The 18,345-nt window shown below is 57.6% G+C and overlaps 1 protein-coding gene across 1 annotated transcript in view; it reads left to right on the top strand.

Annotated features, from left to right (window-relative positions):
- The window catches only part of HSPG2 (heparan sulfate proteoglycan 2), a 113,333-nt gene that overhangs the window by 74,179 nt on the left and 20,809 nt on the right, over nucleotides 1-18,345 (top strand). Inside the window, exons 40-66 of the mRNA XM_032759223.2 lie at nucleotides 1,450-1,508; nucleotides 1,684-1,851; nucleotides 2,010-2,120; nucleotides 4,266-4,366; nucleotides 4,456-4,636; nucleotides 5,737-5,862; nucleotides 5,974-6,126; nucleotides 6,204-6,346; nucleotides 6,667-6,802; nucleotides 6,885-7,039; nucleotides 7,307-7,457; nucleotides 8,564-8,715; nucleotides 8,801-8,933; nucleotides 9,400-9,545; nucleotides 9,709-9,844; nucleotides 9,937-10,088; nucleotides 11,139-11,274; nucleotides 11,445-11,596; nucleotides 12,375-12,513; nucleotides 12,612-12,763; nucleotides 13,313-13,448; nucleotides 13,566-13,717; nucleotides 13,914-14,052; nucleotides 14,810-14,961; nucleotides 15,154-15,301; nucleotides 17,117-17,268; nucleotides 17,968-18,109. Of these exons, the coding sequence (XP_032615114.2) occupies nucleotides 1,450-1,508; nucleotides 1,684-1,851; nucleotides 2,010-2,120; nucleotides 4,266-4,366; nucleotides 4,456-4,636; nucleotides 5,737-5,862; nucleotides 5,974-6,126; nucleotides 6,204-6,346; nucleotides 6,667-6,802; nucleotides 6,885-7,039; nucleotides 7,307-7,457; nucleotides 8,564-8,715; nucleotides 8,801-8,933; nucleotides 9,400-9,545; nucleotides 9,709-9,844; nucleotides 9,937-10,088; nucleotides 11,139-11,274; nucleotides 11,445-11,596; nucleotides 12,375-12,513; nucleotides 12,612-12,763; nucleotides 13,313-13,448; nucleotides 13,566-13,717; nucleotides 13,914-14,052; nucleotides 14,810-14,961; nucleotides 15,154-15,301; nucleotides 17,117-17,268; nucleotides 17,968-18,109 (3,803 nt within the window). The remainder of the gene's footprint in view (nucleotides 1-1,449; nucleotides 1,509-1,683; nucleotides 1,852-2,009; nucleotides 2,121-4,265; nucleotides 4,367-4,455; nucleotides 4,637-5,736; nucleotides 5,863-5,973; nucleotides 6,127-6,203; nucleotides 6,347-6,666; nucleotides 6,803-6,884; nucleotides 7,040-7,306; nucleotides 7,458-8,563; nucleotides 8,716-8,800; nucleotides 8,934-9,399; nucleotides 9,546-9,708; nucleotides 9,845-9,936; nucleotides 10,089-11,138; nucleotides 11,275-11,444; nucleotides 11,597-12,374; nucleotides 12,514-12,611; nucleotides 12,764-13,312; nucleotides 13,449-13,565; nucleotides 13,718-13,913; nucleotides 14,053-14,809; nucleotides 14,962-15,153; nucleotides 15,302-17,116; nucleotides 17,269-17,967; nucleotides 18,110-18,345) is intronic.

Raw genomic sequence — 18,345 nt, 5'->3', positions numbered from 1 at the left:
TTCTAGGATTATGCTCCTTCCCTGCCCCAAACCCTTCTAAGACGCCACATTGCCCTTGGGACAAGCCCAACCTCCTTAGGCAGCTTTACTGTAGCAGCCTCATCCCACTTCTGACACCCAACTCTGTACTTTAGCTGGGCTTAACTTTTTTAATTCTTTTTCTTTTCTTTTTTTTTTTTCAACTGAGACAGGGTCTCACTGTGTTGCCCAGGCTGGTCTTAAACTCCTGAGCTCAAGCCGTCCTCCTGCCTCAGCCTCTCAAAGTGCTGGGATTACAGGCGTGAGCCACCACGCCCGGACACTTTTTGAATTCTTGATGTTCAGGACTTGCTTATGCTGTTCCCTCTGCATGAAACAGTCTTCACCCCTAAACCATCCGTTCCCGGCTAACTTCCACTTAGCCTTCAGACCCAGCTTCATTCACTCATTCAGCAAATCTTTATCAAGCAGCTCCTGTGCACCACGCTGTGTGCTGAGGTGTTGGAGAGAATGGAGTGAACAGAACAGATTCCACCCCAGCCCTTACGGAGTCTGCCACCTAATAAGAGATCAGCCCTAATGGGAGATCAGACAGGGAAAATGTGATTGTGCAAATGTATGTTTACAAACCATGATAAGTTATCTGAAAGAAGAGTACAGCCTGCTCTGAGGTAATACGAGAAGTCCCATCTTCTTGGAAGCCTCCCTGGCTCTCCAGGCTGGGCCAGTGCCCTCCTCTGCACCCACACAGCCCTGAGACGCTTCCTGCACTCTCATTTTCACATAGAATTTCCATGTTGGGTTCCCAACTAGTAAGTCCCACAGACCAGGGACTTCATCATGTTCACTGTTGTATTTCCAACACCTGTAGCACATGCCTGGCACACAGTCATTGCTTAATGGACGTTTGCTGGCCAGTTGTGGTGGCTCACGCCTATAATCCCAGCACTTTGGGAGGCTGAGGTGGGCGGATCATGAGGTCAGGAGATTGAGACCATCCTGGCTAGCACAGTGAAACCCTGCCTCTACTAAAAATACAAAAAATTAGCTGGGCGTGGTGGCGCACCCCTGCAGTCCCAGCTGATCGGGAGGCTGAGGCAGGAGAATGGTGTGAACCTGGGAGGTGGGGCTTGCAGTTAGCCGAGATCGCGCCACTGCACTTGAGCCTGGGTGACAGAGCGAGAATCTGTCTCAAAAAAGAAAAAATGGACATTTGCTGAATGAATTTCTCTGGAGAATAAAGACCTTACCTCCCTCATCACCCAACCTGCTAACACTCCCTTACACTCCCCTTTCTCAGTTCACCAGCGCCCTTTGTTGCAGCCTGTCTGGTCCCCAAAGTGCTTCCAGAGCTCTGAGCCTCCTCACCTGACATTGGGCGGCCTGCTGAGCTTCTGGCTCCCCAAGTCCACCATTGAGGCACTGGGGCCCTTGAGGCCTGACATTGCCGGCCCTTGTTCCCCCTTACAGGTGTGCCCCAGGTTACGTGGGTAACCCCAGTGTGCAAGGGGGCCGGTGCCTGCCAGAGAGTAAGTGGGACCATGGCCCAGGATGGGAACGATGGGCAAGGCAGGGAGCCCTGGGAATTTGGGGGATACTGGGTCTGGGGCACAGGGCTGAGGGTGGGGTACCCCAGCTTTTGGGAGAGCAGAGATACCGAAGACAATGCTGAAAGGCCCCTCCTGTCCCGGCCCCCACCCCCAGCAAACCAAGCCCCACTGGTGGTCGAAGTCCATCCTGCTCGAAGCATAGTGCCCCAAGGTGGCTCCCACTCCCTGCGGTGCCAGGTCAGTGGGAGCCCACCCCACTACTTCTATTGGTCCCGTGAGGATGGGCGGCCTGTGCCCAGCAGCACCCAGCAGCGACATCAAGGTACCCATGGCCCTAGGCTGCTCAGCCCCAAGAGCCATCCCAGTGGGAGGGGAGGCAGGGGCCTGTCCCTGCCCTAGTGGGGTCCTGTCCTTGCACATGGGGCTGGATGTGAGAAAGAGTGTATCTGCGCCAACAAGCTCCTGTCTCCTCCCCACCAGGCTCCGAGCTCCACTTCCCCAGCGTCCAGCCCTCGGATGCCGGGGTCTACATTTGTACCTGCCGTAATCTCCACCAATCCAATACCAGCCGGGCAGAGCTGCTAGTCACTGGTGAGTCCCTATGCCCCCTGTAACCAAGACTGCCTGTCTTGGGCTGGGCTGCAGGCTGCAGATTCAGGCAGATGGTACATTCACCTGCTGGGAGGGGCCAGTGGTTGCCTGGACAAAGTCAGCGGCCATGGAGATGAGGAGAGGTGGCAGAATCAAGACTCATTTTGGAGGTAGGATTGGCAGGACTTGACTGATCAGTGAGGGCAAAAGAAAATGGTGGGCAGGGTGCGGTGGCTCATGCCTATAATCCCAGCACTTTTGGGAGGCCGAGTTGGGCAGATCACGAGGTCAGGAGTTCGAGACCAGCCTGGCCAACATGGTAAAACCCCGTCTCTAGTACAAATGAAAAAATTAGCTGGGCATGGTGGTACATACCTATAATCCCAGCTACTCGGGAGAACTGAGGCAGGAGAATTGCTTGAACCTGGGAGGTGGAGGTTGCAGTGAGCCAAGATTGTGCCACCGCATTCCAGCCTGGGCAACAGAGCAAGACTCTGTCTTAAAAAAATAATAATGCACCTCAGAGTCACCCTGCCCTGGCGTCCAGGGAAAAGTGAGACAGGGATGGGAGGGCATCCATAAAGGCTGTGTCATCAAGCAGATTGCCACCATTAGCAGTTGTTGCTTAGTACAACTGAGGAAGCTTTTAAAGGGAGCCAGTGTAAAACACGCACCTCAAAGTCACCCTGCCCTGGGGTCCAGGGAGCTGCAGTATGTCCAGGTCAGCTCCTGTCAGTCATTGACTGAGACCTATTCTGGGAGCATCAAGTCCCCTGCACGTCTCTCCCACCCATGGGTGTGCACTGTGGGCTCCAGTGGCCTGAGAAAGCCCTCAATGCAAAGAAGTGCAGTGGCTGGCAGAAGTCAGGCAGGTGGGCACAGGGACGGAGCGTGGCTAGGCCACCAGCAGCACAGGCTACAAACAGGTCAGAGAGAATCACAGGTTTGCTTTGGACGTGTTAGAGTCTGAGACGTTTGGGAAGACATCTCATTGAGTCCCCCAGGCAGGCGTTTGGGTGTGTGAGTCTGAACTCCGGTAAGAGGCCCCAGCCAGAGAAATGAGTCTGGTTGCTGTTGGCACAGGGATGGTGTTCAAGGGAGGGTGTCGCCCGAGTACAGGGCCCCAGCCCAGAGTCCCGAGGAGCTCCAGTGTGAACACATCAAATGGAAGAGGAAGGGGAGGAAGAGCCTGAGAGAGTGTAGCCATGAGGCGGGAGGAGACAGGGGGCATCACGGGAATCAAAGGGAAAAGGGCTTCCAGGGCAGCCTCCCCGCTGGGAAGTCACATAAGGGCAGAGAAATAGCCCTTGGAGGTCGTGCTTTGACAAGAGCGGTTTTCAGTGGAGAGAAGGGATAGAAACCAGATTGGAAGGAGGCGACGCATGGGTGGGAAGGCGGCGAGTGTGGACAACTCCCGCAAGAGTCTTGGCTCTGAAGGGAGGCCAGGAAATGGGTCACTGGCTGCGAGAGCATGAGGTCAAGGGAGAGTTTTCAGAAATGGGAAATCCTAGAATGCACTCTGGACCGAAGTGATCGCATGAGAAGGAGGAGACGCTGACGTCGCGAGGGCGGGAGAAGCCATGGGGAGGAGTGGCACTCAGGCGCAGTGGTGGGATGGGGTGGGGGGCAGGAGAAGGGGCCTGTCCTTCAGGGACCCGTACCTAGAGAGCTGGTAGCTTTGAGAGGCTAGGAAAACCCTTGACTAGTCGTTTTGATTTTCTCAATAAGTGTGTGTCAGCGCCACTAGCTAAGAAAGTGGAAGCGTGGTTGGAGAGGCTGGAGGAGATGGGAGGAGGTGTGAAATAGTTGTTTCTGGGGGATAGAAACTCAAACCAGACGGAGAAACCCAGTTGGAGTGAAGTGTGATGTGTCAGGAGCTCACTGTGGTCTGTGATCAGGAACTGGAGCCAAGTGGACCTATGGTGTAATGTTCCCCAACCACATCCCGTGGCCACTCTGTGCTGGCGAGGAGGGCGGGGATGGTGGGGTTCAGCCAGAATGGGGGAGGGAGGCGCCGGGGGTAGAATGAGCTAGGCTGGACCAGGAAGGAAGTGATGCCTGGAGGTTTTGGAGAAAGACAAAGTGGCCACAGGACCAGGGCCTAGCCAGCACCGGCTCACGGGGGAGGGCTTCCTGTCCCCGCAGAGGCTCCAAGCAAGCCCATCACAGTGACAGTGGAGGAGCAGCGGAGCCAGAGCGTGCGCCCCGGAGCTGACGTCACCTTCATCTGCACAGCCAAAAGCAAGGTGTGCAGGTCAGGGAGTGGGGATGGAGGAAGCCTGTCTTCTGGGGTCTCTGAGCCCCACCCATGACCCCCTTTCACCTTGCCCTGCAGTCCCCAGCCTATACCCTGGTGTGGACCCGCCTGCACAATGGGAAACTGCCCACCCGAGCCATGGATTTCAACGGCATCCTGACCATTCGCAATGTCCAGCTGAGTGATGCGGGCACCTACGTGTGCACTGGCTCCAACATGTTTGCCATGGACCAGGGCACAGCCACTCTACACGTGCAGGGTACACCTCCCATCTATACCTGATTCTCCCACCCCAGCTCTCCCCCCATGCCCACCAGGATTAGCACAGCATTACTTCATTCTGCTGATCATTTCTGAGCACCTGCTGTATGCCTGGGCCTGGTCTAGGCTCTGCAGAAGCAGGGGAGAGAAGCATGTACAGTATCTCGGTCCTCCTGAAGTACACGTTCTAGGCAGGGAGACCATAAGCATGGGAATAAATGAACAAGCAAGATAACTACACATGGCGATGAGTGCCAGGCTAGGAATGATGCGAAAGCAAGAAACGAGGTAGGAGAAGGCCAGGTGTGGTGGCTCACACCTGTAAGCCCAGCACTTTGGGAGGCTGAGGCAGGTGGATCACTTGAGGTCAGGAGTTCCAGACCAGCCTGGCCAACATGGTGAAACCCTGTCTCTACTAAAAATACAAAAACTAGCTGAGTGTGGTGGCAGGTGCCTATAATCCCAGCTACTCAGGATGCTGAGGCAGGAGAATCGCTTGAACCCGGGAGGCAGAGGTTGCAGTGAGCCAAGATCGCGCTGCTGCACTCCAGCCTGGGTGACAGAGCGAGAATCCGTCTCAGAAAAAATAAATAAAATAAAACAACGTGGGAGAGGCAGGGGCTACTCTATTCAGGGCAGTCAAGGAGGGCCTCTCTGAGGAGGTGACACCTAAGCTGAGACCTGAAGGAAAGGTAGGCATTGAGCGACTTAGAGAGTTGGCAGAGTGTTCTTGGCAGAGGGAGCAGCACATGGCAAGGCCTTGAGGCAGGAGCACGTTGCTGTGTTTGAGGAACGGCAGAGACCACATGGCTGGGGCTGTGGGAGGGAGGATGGGTGTGGGCAGACGGGAGAGCATGGAGTATGTGGTGGATCAGGGCAGGAATTTTGGATTTTATTCTAAAAGCAACAGGGAGTCATGGACAGGTCTCAAGGTGGGAGGTCACAAGGTCCTGTTGACATTTCCAAAGCTCCCTCTGGCTCCTGTATGCACAGATGGCCGTGGAGCGCTAGCCTGGAAGCAGAGCGGCAGCAGGACTGTTGTGTTTGTCAGACGACACTCCCCACCCTGACTGCATGTTCCTTTTCCTCTCTCATCAGCCTCGGGCACCTCGTCCGCCCCCGTGGTCTCCATCCACCCGCCACAGCTCACAGTGCAGCCCGGGCAACTGGCGGAGTTCCGCTGCAGCGCCACAGGGAGCCCCACGCCCACCCTCGAGTGGACAGGTGAGGCCATGATGGGAATGACATTCAGGGCCTGACTCTCCTGGGTGTGGGAGGGGAGGGGCAGGACTCTGAGCAGGCTTGGTGGGTGCTGACCCCGCGTCTACTCGTCAGGGGGCCCCGGCGGCCAGCTCCCTGCGAAGGCACAAATCCACGGCGGCATCCTGCGCCTGCCAGCCGTCGAGCCCACGGATCAGGCCCAGTACTTGTGCCGAGCCCACAACAGCGCTGGGCAGCAGGTGGCCAGGGCTGTGCTCCACGTGCATGGTGAGAGGCCAGGCTCAGGGTGGGGGCCGGGAGTGTGCTCAGCCAAGGGCGCGTCCTCACGGGACTCTTGTCTGCAGGGGGCGGTGGGCCCAGAGTCCAAGTGAGCCCAGAGAGGACCCAGGTCCACGAAGGCCGCACCGTCAGGCTGTACTGCAGGGCTGCAGGCGTGCCCAGTGCCACCATCACCTGGAGGAAGGAAGGGGGCAGCCTCCCACCACAGGTGAGGAGATGGGCCCACCCGGGAGGAGGAGGCCCACAGGCTCTGCAAAGAGTGCCAGCCACCTTCCCTCCCCCTCCACGCCCCACCCCACCTCCTCCTCTGTGGCTCCCTTCATCTCCAAGACGGTGGCCTCCTGCCCCTGCATCCCAGCAGGGAGCCCCTGCCGTCTTCTTGGCTGCCTGGCATTTGTCCTCCTTCATGCCCCACTGGGCCCTAATATTGGCCCTGCACCTGCCTCTCCCTTTTATGCCCCATCTGTCCCCCTGGCCAGCCATTGTCCAGCTGCCTCTGGGGCAGCTGACCCTTCTCACCCATGGCAGGCCCGGTCGGAGCGCACAGACATCGCAACACTGCTCATCCCAGCCATCACGACTGCTGACGCTGGCTTCTACCTCTGCGTGGCCACCAGCCCCGCAGGCACTGCCCAGGCCCGGATCCAAGTGGTTGTCCTTTCAGGTGCGGGCCCTCTGGGAATGGAGGGGTGGGGAGGGCAAGCCAGGGCTCCCCTGGGGCCTGCTGACCCCTCCTCTGGCCCCAGCCTCAGATGCCAGCCCACCGCCCGTGAAGATTGAGTCCTCATCGCCTTCTGTGACAGAAGGGCAGACGCTCGACCTCAACTGTGTGGTGGCAGGGTCAGCCCATGCCCAGGTCACCTGGTACAGGCGAGGGGGTAGCCTGCCTCCCCACACTCAGGTATGTGGGCCCTGAGCCTATGGCAGGGGACCCAGGGTGCAGGGGCTGTGGCGGAGGCGGGGCCTGTACGCAGGGCGGGGGAGGCAGCCCACTGCCCTACACGTTCCACCAGCAGAAGCCAGGCCTCGTCTCCCTCCCCGCCAGCTTCTAGCATGGGATGGCTCAAAGCAAAGCCAGTGAGAGTTTGAATGAATCACTGAGGCTGAGGGAGTGGTGACAACAGCCCCCGTCCCTGTCCTCATGTACCTCTGGCTCCTCCTGACCCAGGTCCACGGCTCCCGTCTGCGGCTCCCCCAGGTCTCACCAGCTGATTCTGGAGAATATGTGTGTCGTGTGGAGAATGGATCGGGCCCCAAGGAGGCCTCCATTACTGTCTCTGTCCTCCACGGCTCCCATTCTGGCCCCAGCTACACCCCAGGTGAGGAGCCAGGTGCGGCTGGGCTGGGGCTGAGCCCTAGAAGCTCCCAAGGAAGATGCCTGTGGCTTCTTCAGTGGGACCAGGACAGAGGGGCATTCCAGGCAGGCTTTGACCCTTCGGTGCCTGCTCAGAGAGAGGAGGGGGTTGAGTGGACGGGAGGGAGGTTAAGGCTGGTCCAGCTTACCTGGACTCCCTGTGAGTGACTGTTTCAGAATTTGTCAGGAAGCAGCAGAGTGTCCGGGTTGAACACGAAGCTGGGAGTCATCTGAACTGGTTCAAATCCCAGATCTGCCCCTTAGCAACCTTGAACTAGCTTTTACCTTTTGGGGCCTCAGATTCATCTACGAAATGGAGCAGTACCACTCACCTGCTTGGTCATGGTGTGGTTTATTTTTATTTTTATTTATTTATTTATTTTTTTTTTTTTTGAGAGGGAGTCTCGCTCTGTCACCCAGGCTGGAGTGCAGTGGCGCACAATCTCGGCTCACTGCAAGCTCCACCTTCTGGGTTCACACCATTCTTCTGCCTCAGCCTTCCGAGTAGCTGGGACTACAGGCACGCCCGCCACCAGGCCGGCTAATTTTTTGTATTTTTTTTAGTAGAGACGGGGTTTCACCATGTTAGCCAGGATGGTCTCGATCTCCTGACCTCGTGATCCACCCGTCTCGGCCTCCCAAAGTGCTGGGATTACAGGCATGAGCCACCGCGCCCGGCCGGTCATGGTGTGGTTTAAATGAGACAGTGTCTATGGAAAGTACTTGTGAGCACACGGAAGACGCCCTGTAGAAGGGAGGTGTCTCATTGTCATCCGCATCGTTGGGCACAGCCTGGGTAGTAAAGCTTGCTGGTTCCCTACAGGCCAGAGGAGCTCATCATCAAGAAGTCATGGGTGGGTCAACGGGCCTCCAGCTTGTGGTTAGAGGTTGAGAAGGGAAGAAGCCATATTCGGCTGGCCATGTGGAGGCAGAAGGGTGTGGCCGTAGTCCCAGAGAGGCCACCTGTTGGCTGTCCCCACTAGGGCCTGGTCACCGCCCAGAGCCTTCTGCCCCGGGGCTACAGGTTACAGCCCAAGAGTTCAGGCCTCTGAGCAGCCCCTCTGTGTCCAGTGCCTGGCAGCGCCCATCCCATCCGCATCGAGCCCTCCTCCTCACACGTGGCTGAAGGGCAGACCCTGGATCTGAACTGCGTGGTGCCTGGGCAGGCCCACGCCCAGGTCACGTGGCACAAGCGTGGGGGCAGCCTCCCTGCCCGGCACCAGGTATGGCAGCCCCCCAGGACCACCTTGCTGGAGGGGCTGGATGGGACTGTTCAACCCCCTCCCGACCCACCCCATTTGCACACAGACCCACGGCTCGCTGCTGCGACTGCACCAGGTGACCCCCGCCGACTCAGGCGAGTATGTGTGCCGTGTGGTGGGCACCTCCGGCCCCCTGGAGGCCTCAGTCCTGGTCACCATCGAAGCCTCTGTCATCCCTGGTGAGTGACTCCCAGTGACATGGAAAGCTGGAGGAGGCAGAGAGCCCTCCAGGGTGGTGAGATCCAAGGGACCCCTGTTGCCGATGGGGCAGGAGGCCCACACTGGAGCTGGCTGCAGGGCCCTGCCCAGGCAGACTCCACCTGTCGGAGTAACCACCGCCTTCCCATCACACTTCGCCTTGGCCACGTGACTCCTCAGGCGTCCCCTCCCACCTCCTCTTCCTCTCTCCAAGCCTCCACTACCCTCATCTCTCTCACTTCCTCACTCCCCTCTGCAAGGCGTGGCCCATGCCCTGGTCCTCCCATCAGGGTTGCTGAGCTGAGGGCATCCAGTCCAGGCCCCCAGATGCCTGAAAACCTGGACCTGGCCTTGGAACCCTGGGCTGAGCTAGCTGCAGGGTGGGCAACCCCTGCCCTCTCATCTCAGGAGCATCTACAACTCTCACTCCCATCCCCACTGCGGCAGGACCTGTCCCACCTGTCAGGATCGAGTCTTCATCCTCCACAGTGGCCGAGGGGCAGACCCTGGATCTGAGCTGTGTGGTGGCAGGGCAGGCCCATGCCCAGGTCACATGGTACAAGCGTGGGGGCAGCCTCCCTGCCCGTCACCAGGTACAAGGCACCAGGAATGTGGGACGGGGCCATGGACAGTGGGTGGTAGGATCCTGGCCCCTAGGCTGAGGGGCTGGCACTTCCTAGATCGGGGGGACAGGGGTGGGGCATCTGCTGGCCTCCAGGAAGCCCCCGTCTCACACCTCTGCCCACGGCTGCCCAGGTTCGTGGCTCCCGCCTGTACATCTTCCAGGCCTCACCTGCTGATGCGGGACAGTACGTCTGCCGGGCCAGCAATGGCATGGAGGCCTCCATCACGGTCACAGTAACTGGGACCCAGGGGGCCAACTTAGCCTACCGTGAGTGGGGTCACCAGGCTGGGCTGGGATGCAGAAGACAGGCTGGGGCAGCTTCAGAGAACAGGGGTGAACGCTGACCATCTTATCCTCAGCTGCCGGCAGCACTCAGCCCATCCGCATTGAGCCCTCCTCCTCACAAGTGGCCGAAGGGCAGACCCTGGATCTGAACTGCGTGGTGCCCGGGCAGTCCCATGCCCAGGTCACATGGCACAAGCGTGGGGGCAGCCTCCCTGTCCGGCACCAGGTATGGGACTGGAGGACAGACAGGCCAAGAAGAGGAAGCAGGTCCCTGGGTGGCGGAGGTTATTGGGGGAGGGCTAGAGGCTCCCCTGAGATCAGGAAGCCCTGGACCCTATTGCACGGATGTATAGTGCAGTGGTTAGAACCCAGGATCTAGGACTGACTAACCTGGGTGTGAATTCTGGCTCCACCACTTAGCTTGTGACCTCAGACAAGTTACTTAACCTCTCTGTGCTATAGTTTCAGGGTCTATAAAGTGGTAATAATAGTACGTACCAGCCAGGCGCGGTGGCTCACACCTGTAATCCCAGCACTTTGGGAGGCTGAGGTGGGCAGATTGCCTGAGGTCGGGAGTTCAAGACCAGCCTGGCCAGTATGGTGAAACCTCATCTCTATTAAAAATATAAAAATTATCCGGGCGTGGTGGCAGGCACCTGTAATCCCAGCTACTCGGGAAGCTGAGGCAGGAGAATTGCTTGAACCCGGGAGGCGGAGGCAGCAGTGAGCCAAGATCATGCCATTGCACTCCAGCCCGGGCAACAGAGCGAGACTCAGTCTAAAAAAAAAAAAAAAAAAGTACGTACCTTACAGAATTGTCTTAGAGATTAAAATATATGCAAAATTCTCAGAGCCTAGGCTCACAGAAAGTACTCTAAGCTGTTAATGTTACTATAATACCATTAGCTATTGTTGTTACCGTATTTTGTAGAATTTAGGATACCACTGATTACAAGATCCACTATGATTTGACGTACCTCTAAGAAAAAGCTTCCATTTGTAAGGTTATTCATTGTAGATGCATCTTGATTTTGGAGACATTGAAATGTGTGTCTAGAATTGATGGGATGTGGTGTGAGTGTGTACCCAGCTCACTGGGGCTCCTCTGGTCGACCACCCCGCTCCTGGACAAGAGTCCCCCTTTCCCATGTGAAGGACAGGGAAAGTGATCCAGAGCTGATGGCCAGGCCTTGGGGGTCAGAGTGAGGCAGGGTTGCAGGTTATAGGAACAGGGGTCTCCTGAGGGCTCCCTCTGACTCACCCCCATTCTGGCCAGACCCACGGCTCCCTGCTGAGACTCTATCAAGTGTCCCCCGCCGACTCAGGCGAGTACGTGTGCCGAGTGTTGGGCAGCTCCGTGCCCCTAGAAGCCTCTGTCCTGGTCACCATTGAGCCTGCGGGCTCAGTGCCTGGTGAGTAGCTCTCAGGGAGGGCAGGGCTGGGGGCCCGGGGCGGGAGGCTCCCCAGTCTTGCACTGGCGGGATCAGGAGGCCAAGCCGCAGACTGCACCTGCCTAGAGAGCAGAAGCTCCGTCTCATCTCACCTCCCAGCCGGCTATTGACCCTTTGCCCTCTGTCCCCAGCACTTGGGGTCACCCCCACAGTCCGGATCGAGTCATCATCTTCTCATGTGGCTGAAGGGCAGACCCTGGATCTGAACTGCCTCGTTGCTGGTCAGGCCCATGCCCAGGTTACATGGCACAAGCGCGGGGGCAGCCTCCCGGCCCGGCACCAGGTAGGAGGCAGGAGCTAAGGAGGCCTGAAGGACCCTGTAGCTGCAGTACAAGAGCATAGGCTTGACCAGGCGCGGTGGCTCATGCCTATAATCCCAGCACTTTGGGAGGCCAAGGCGGGAGGATCACGAGGTCAGGAGTTCGAGACCAGCCTGACCAACATAATAAAACCCCCATCTCTACTAAAAACACACAAATTAGCTGGGCGTGGTGGTGTGCACCTGTAATCCCAGCTACTCAGGAGGCTGAGGCAGGAGAATCGCTTGAACCCGGGAGGCGGAGGTTGCAGTGAGCCAAGATTGTGCCATTGCACTCCAGCCTGGGCGACAGAGCAAGACTCCATCTCAAAAAAAAAAAAAAAAAAAGAGCGTAGGCTTTGAACTCAGGCATGTTCGAGTTCAGACACTGTTCCGCCACTTGCATGCTGTGTGACTTTAGGCCAGTCACTTGCCACTTGATTCCCTGACCTTCAGTGTCCTCGTCTGCCAAATGGGCTCATGCTGCCTACCTCATCTCCCCTGTAGCATGTCAACAAACACTGGTCTCCATTTGTCTCTGGTGCCAAGTGTCAGTCGTCCCTGGCATGGGTGAGGTGGGAGGCTAGACCCAGTCCTGACACTGGGGCGGGAGATAGCAAGGGAGAAGGTGGTTTCCCCTGAAAGAGTTTCCATCGAGTTCCAGCTGGCTGGGCTGGGAGTGGCACCAGGGAAGGGAACAGGAGCTTGGCGTGAGCCACAGTGCCCAGCTCTGAGCCTGCCTCCTCCCTCCTGACCCTCCCAGGTTCATGGCTCGAGGCTACGGCTGCTCCAGGTGACCCCAGCTGACTCAGGAGAGTACGTATGCCGTGTGGTCGGCAGCTCAGGCACCCAGGAAGCCTCGGTCCTTGTCACCATCCAGCAGCACCGTAGTGGCTCCCACTGTGAGTGTCTCGGGGGTCATGCAAATGGTGGAGGGCTGGGGGACCTCGACTGCACCCTCAGCAGCTCCCACACCCTGCCTTCCGTCTCGCCCTCCCAGCCCAGGGCGTGGCGTACCCCGTCCGCATCGAGTCCTCCTCAGCCTCACTGGCCAATGGACACACTCTGGACCTCAACTGCCTGGTTGCCAGCCAGGCTCCCCACACCATCACCTGGTATAAGCGTGGAGGCAGCTTACCCAGCCGGCACCAGGTACAGGGCCAGCAGGTGGGGAGGGCAAAAGCAGGGCACACCAGCCCCCAATGGGAAGAGGGGGGACTCTCAGCACCTCACTCTGTGCTCATTCAGTCATTCAGCAAACATTGAGTATCCTTGCTGGATGGGTCCTAGACTGGTGCTGACAATACAGAAATAAGGCTCCCTGACCTCAGGGAGATCCACTTATGCACCGAATCTCACTGAAAGGCTGCTCCGGGCCATGTCCTGTGTCTGACACTGAAGATTCCGGATGGAATAAGACAGGTGCCTGCTCTCAGGCAGCTCGCAGGCTATGGGAGCCCCAGCAGGATACTGTGTCAACACTGCGGAGGGGCTTAACAGGCTTTCTGGAGGGGTGATGAAAGGCTAGACATCCACCCCAGCCCAGAGACAGGCCACATGCCATGCTGGGAGCTTCACGAAGGCCACTGAGGAGGCAAGGCAGGGAGGCTCCCAGAGTCCAGGGGCAGTGGCAGCAGTGCCCAAGACGTGGAGGAGCTGCCCACACCTACTGCCACACCTCCTGCCACCTGCTTCCTGCAGATCGTGGGCTCCCGGCTGCGGATCCCTCAGGTGACTCCGGCAGACTCGGGCGAGTACGTGTGTCACGTCAGTAACGGTGCAGGCTCCCGGGAGACCTCGCTCATCGTCACCATCCAGGGCAGCGGCTCCTCCCACGGTGAGAGCACAGAGGGCAGGGGGTCCAGACAAGTGGCACAGGGGGTGGCAGAGAGGTCCCCGGTGCCATCACTGTTACCTCACTCTGGCTGCGTGGTCCACACCCCTCTGTCCCCAGTGCCCAGCATCTCCCCACCAATCAGGATCGAGTCCTCTTCCCCCACGGTGGTGGAAGGGCAGACCTTGGATCTGAACTGCGTGGTCGCCAGGCAGCCCCAGGCTATCATCACATGGTACAAGCGTGGGGGCAGCCTTCCCTCCCGACACCAGGTACAGAGTGGAGCCACGGCAGCGGGGGTGGAACCCTGGTCTCCTGGGGTGAGCAGAGCAGGTTCCCTATCTCACGGACTGGGCCCTGGGTAGACCGACAGCCGCCTCAACAGGCTGAGCAGGAAGGCCTGAGCCAGCTGGTGACCCCAGGGTCCCTCCACTCCCTCTCCCTCTCCTTCCCCATCCGCACACCCAGACCCATGGCTCCCACCTGCGGTTGCACCAAATGTCTGTGGCTGACTCGGGCGAGTATGTGTGCCGGGCCAACAACAACATTGATGCCCTGGAGGCCTCCATCGTCATCTCCGTCTCCCCTGGCGCCGGCAGCCCCTCCGGTGAGTCTGCCCAGGAAAGGGACGAGGGATGCAGGCAACAGTGTTCCCTGGGGAGAAGGAACTTTCGGGTCAGAGTCCTCAGACCTGGTGGTACTCAGGCAAGGGCCAGCGGAAAGATGAGTGGGTTCAGTGGCTACGGCTACCCCATTTCTAACATTTCAAGTTCTCAGTAGCCACATGTGGCTTGCAGCCACTGTCTTGGCCTGTGCAGATAAAAAACATTTCCATCATCCCAGGAAGTTTATGAATTTTGTGAGGGTTAAGTGAGTTAGTGCATGTAATGTGCTTAGAGCGGTGCCTGGCATGCCATAAGTGCTTTATAAGTGTTAACTATTATTATCATTTTTCTTTTTTTTTGAGAGGGAGTCTTGCTCTGTTACCCAGGCTGGAGTGCAGTGATGCGATCTCAACTCACTGCAACTTCCGCCTTCCAGGTTCAAGCGATTCTCCTGTCTCAGCATCCCGAGTAGCTGGGACTACAGGCACGTGCCACCATGGCCGGCTAATTTTTGCATTTTTAGTAGAGACAGGATTTCACCGTATTGGTCAGGCTAGTCTCAAACTCCTAACCTCAGGTCATCCACCCACCTCAGCCGCCCAAAGTGCTGGGATTACAGGCATGAGCCACCATGCCCGGCCAAGTGTTAACTATTAGTATTACTCTAGGGGGTGAGATTTTCTATGGCAGAGGGTCCCGCCAACCGTGTTCCCAAATCTGACAGTGGCGGAGCCAACTCACTGATCTCTGTTCCCCCAGCCCCTGGCAGTTCCATGCCCATCAGAATTGAGTCATCATCCTCACACGTGGCTGAAGGGCAGACCCTGGATCTGAACTGCGTGGTCCCTGGGCAGGCCCATGCCCAGGTCACTTGGCACAAGCGTGGGGGCAGCCTCCCCAGTCACCATCAGGTATGCAGCCAGCAGGAAATGGTGGGAGGGCCGCTGGATGTGGGGGCCCTGGCTAGCTCTGCCAGGAGGGAGACCTAGGCGCCCCCGTGGGGTGCAGTACCCACCTGTGTCAGAGGTTAGACTCTGGCGCCAGGCCTTCAATGGTTCCGGACTGGCACCTGACTCTGTTCCTCTGTCCCATCCCCTGTTCAGACCCACGGCTCACGGCTGCGGCTGCACCAGGTGTCCCCGGCCGACTCGGGTGAATACGTGTGCCGGGTGATGGGCAGCTCCAGCCCCCTGGAGGCCTCAGTCCTGGTCACCATTGAAGCCTCTGGCTCAAGTGCTGTCCACGTGCCCGGTGAGGGTCCCTGCAGTGGGACTGGGAGGCCGGAGGAGGGAGGAAGGGACAGAGACCAGTGGGCAGAACTGGGAGAAGGAAACACTTTCTGGCACTTGGCGAGAATTGCCCCTCTGATTCCAGACTTCACCTCCTGCCACCCGCACGGTCCCAGGACCAAGGAGCTGGCTCAGGTGGAGTGGCTCCTGTCCCTCTCCACAGCTTGTGAGCACAGGCTTTGGAGTCTGGCATCTGTGCATGAGTCCCAGCTCCTCTGGCCACACTGGGAGATGTTGCACAAGGGACCTCAGCTTTCCACGTGTCACTGTCCCTTATCTGTAAAGAAGGGGTAGTAGTGCTCTTGTACTCTACTATCTAATTATAGAGTCCCCAAAAGCCTGAGACTGCACCTCTGCGAGTATCGGAGGATGATTTACACATCTTTATCAGGGCCGGTGTGGTAGCTCACACCTGAATCCCAGCACTTTGGGAGGCCGAGGTGGGCAGATTGCCTGAGCTCATGAGTTCGAGACCAGTCTGGGTAACATGGTGAAACCCCATGTCTACTAAAAATACAAAAAATTACCTGGGCATGGTGGCACGTACCGTTAGTCCTAGCTACTTGAGAGGCTGAAGCATGAGAATCACTTGAACCCAGGAGGCGGAGGTTGCAGTGAGCCGAGATTGCACCACTGCATTCCAGCCTGGGCGACAAAGTGAGACTCTGTTTCCAAAAATAAATAAATAAATAAATAAACAAACAAACATCTTTATTAGTACTGGTGGCATATAAGGGACAAAAAAACACATCAAGCCTGTCCTTATTTCTTGGAAATCTTTGCTTATGATGGGGCTAAGTAGTTAAGGTATTTTTTGTTTTGTTTTGTTTTGACACAGAGTCTCGCTCTGTCACCCAGGCTGGAGTGCAGTGGCGCGACCTCGGCTCACTGCAATCTCCGCCTCTGGGGTTCAAGCGATTCTCCTGCCTCAGCCTCCTGAGTAGCTGGGACTACAGGCGTGCTCCACCACACCCAGCTAATTTTTATATTTTTAGTAGAGATGGGGTTTCACCGTGTTGTTCAGGCTGGTCTCGAACTCCTGACCTAGTGATCCGCCCGGCTCGGCCTCCCAAAGTGCTAGGATTACAGGCATGAGCCACCACGCCCAGCGTGTAGTTAAGGTTTTTTTTTAAAGTGAATCAGTTGAAAGGAAAATGTCCAGTAATTAATAGCACAGGGGACACATGCTATGCAGAAATCATGATAAGGGGACACGGATTGCTAAGTAGTAAACATGATCCAGCACTTCTTAGGTGTTGGACCCTATCATATTTACACACATTAGTTCATTTTATCCTCACAACAGCCCTTTGAGGTAGATGGCATTGTTCTCTCCATTTTACAGATAGGGAAACTGAGACTCAGAGAGGTGAAGTTGTTTTCCAGAGGTCATACAACCAATCAATGGCAGAGCTGGGATTTGAACCCAGGCAGTGTGGCCCCAGAGTCTGGGTTCTTAGCCACATTCTATCTGAGTTTGCCAAACATTAGTGGTCTAGTGGTCTGTGTGGAGGTGTCTAGACCTGAGCCCTGGCCCCACTGGTGCTGGGAGCATGGGAGGAGGAGATGGTGGGGCCATTGCCTGGGGGCGGGGCTGGGGGAATGAGAAGTGCCTCCACCTCCCAGGCTAGCCCAGCTGCTCCAGGCCTCAATGGAATGGGAACGGAAAGAAGCCATGTCCCAAATGGCCTCTGGTCCTAACATCTGGGTCCCAGGGTAAGGGCTGAGGGCATCAGGGTGGGCATCTCAGCTCAATGACCTCTCCCCTGTGCCCCAGCCCCAGGCGGAGCCCCACCCATCCGCATCGAGACTTCCTCCTCCCGAGTGGCCGAAGGGCAGACCCTGGATCTGAAGTGCGTGGTGCCCGGGCAGGCCCACGCCCAGGTCATGTGGCACAAGCGTGGAGGAAACCTCCCTGCCCGGCACCAGGTAAAGGAGCTGGAGAAGGATGCATGTGTCCTCCACACCCACAGCGGTCCTGTGTGAATCCAGCGCTGAAGGGAAAGTGGCCTCAGCAACCGGGGCTTGTGGGGAACGGCAGCAGGAGGTCACTGGAGTCAGGAAGTTGAGAGCAGGCTGGACACAGCAGGGCCACCACCGGCCCCACAGCACCTTGGTGCAAAATAGAAAAGGACATCTCTGGCCGGGCGCGGTGGCTCATGCCAGCACTTTGGGAAGCCGAGGCAGGTGGATCACTTGAGGTCAGGAGTTCAAAGCCAGCCTGGCCAACATGGCGAAACGAAAAATACAAAAATTGGCCAGGCATGGTGGCAGACGCCTGTAATCCCAGCTACTCAGGAGGCTGAGGCAGGAGAATCACTTGAACCCAGGAGGCAGAGGTTGCAGTGAGCCGAGATTGCACCACTGCACTCCAGCCTGGATGACAGAGCGAGACACTGTCTCAAAAAAGAAAGACAAGGACACCTGTTACTCAAGGCTCTTGACTTCCTCCTACCAGAAAAACCATCATAATAAACACGCCCTCCACAATGCAGACTGTCGAAGGGGCCCCTCCAACAGGACGCACCTACATATCTGTGCATGGCAGTCCCAGGGTGTGGGTACCAGAGGCCTGGGCATCTGAAGGCTCCCAGCTCACCCTCCCCACTCTCACCCCACCTTGGCCAGGTCCACGGCCCACTGCTGAGGCTGAACCAGGTGTCCCCAGCTGACTCTGGCGAGTACTCGTGCCAAGTGACCGGAAGCTCAGGCACCCTGGAGGCATCTGTCCTGGTCACAATTGAGCCCTCCAGCCCAGGACCCATTCCTGGTGAGTGATAGGGAGCAGTGGGCATTGCCGGAGCACAGGCGTGGGGCCCCTTCCCGGCTCTGCTCCTCTCCTCTCTCCCAGCGGGCACTTATTGTTGCCTGCGGGTGGGGTTTCCTACCGCAGAGGATCAAGCCAACCCAGGTGTTCCCAAGTCTGACGATGGTCCCATCCCCTCCACCAGGGGGTCCCCAGCCCTGGGTTTCAGGAGGACCCTTGAGTCCCCAGGGAAAGGAGAC

The sequence above is a fragment of the Hylobates moloch genome, unplaced genomic scaffold (assembly GCF_009828535.3).
Source record: "Hylobates moloch isolate HMO894 unplaced genomic scaffold, HMol_V3 SCAFFOLD_9, whole genome shotgun sequence".
Classification (NCBI taxonomy): Eukaryota; Metazoa; Chordata; class Mammalia; order Primates; family Hylobatidae; genus Hylobates; species Hylobates moloch.
The sequence above is the reverse complement of the archived record's forward strand: the minus strand, read 5'-3'. Positions and strand labels throughout refer to the sequence as shown.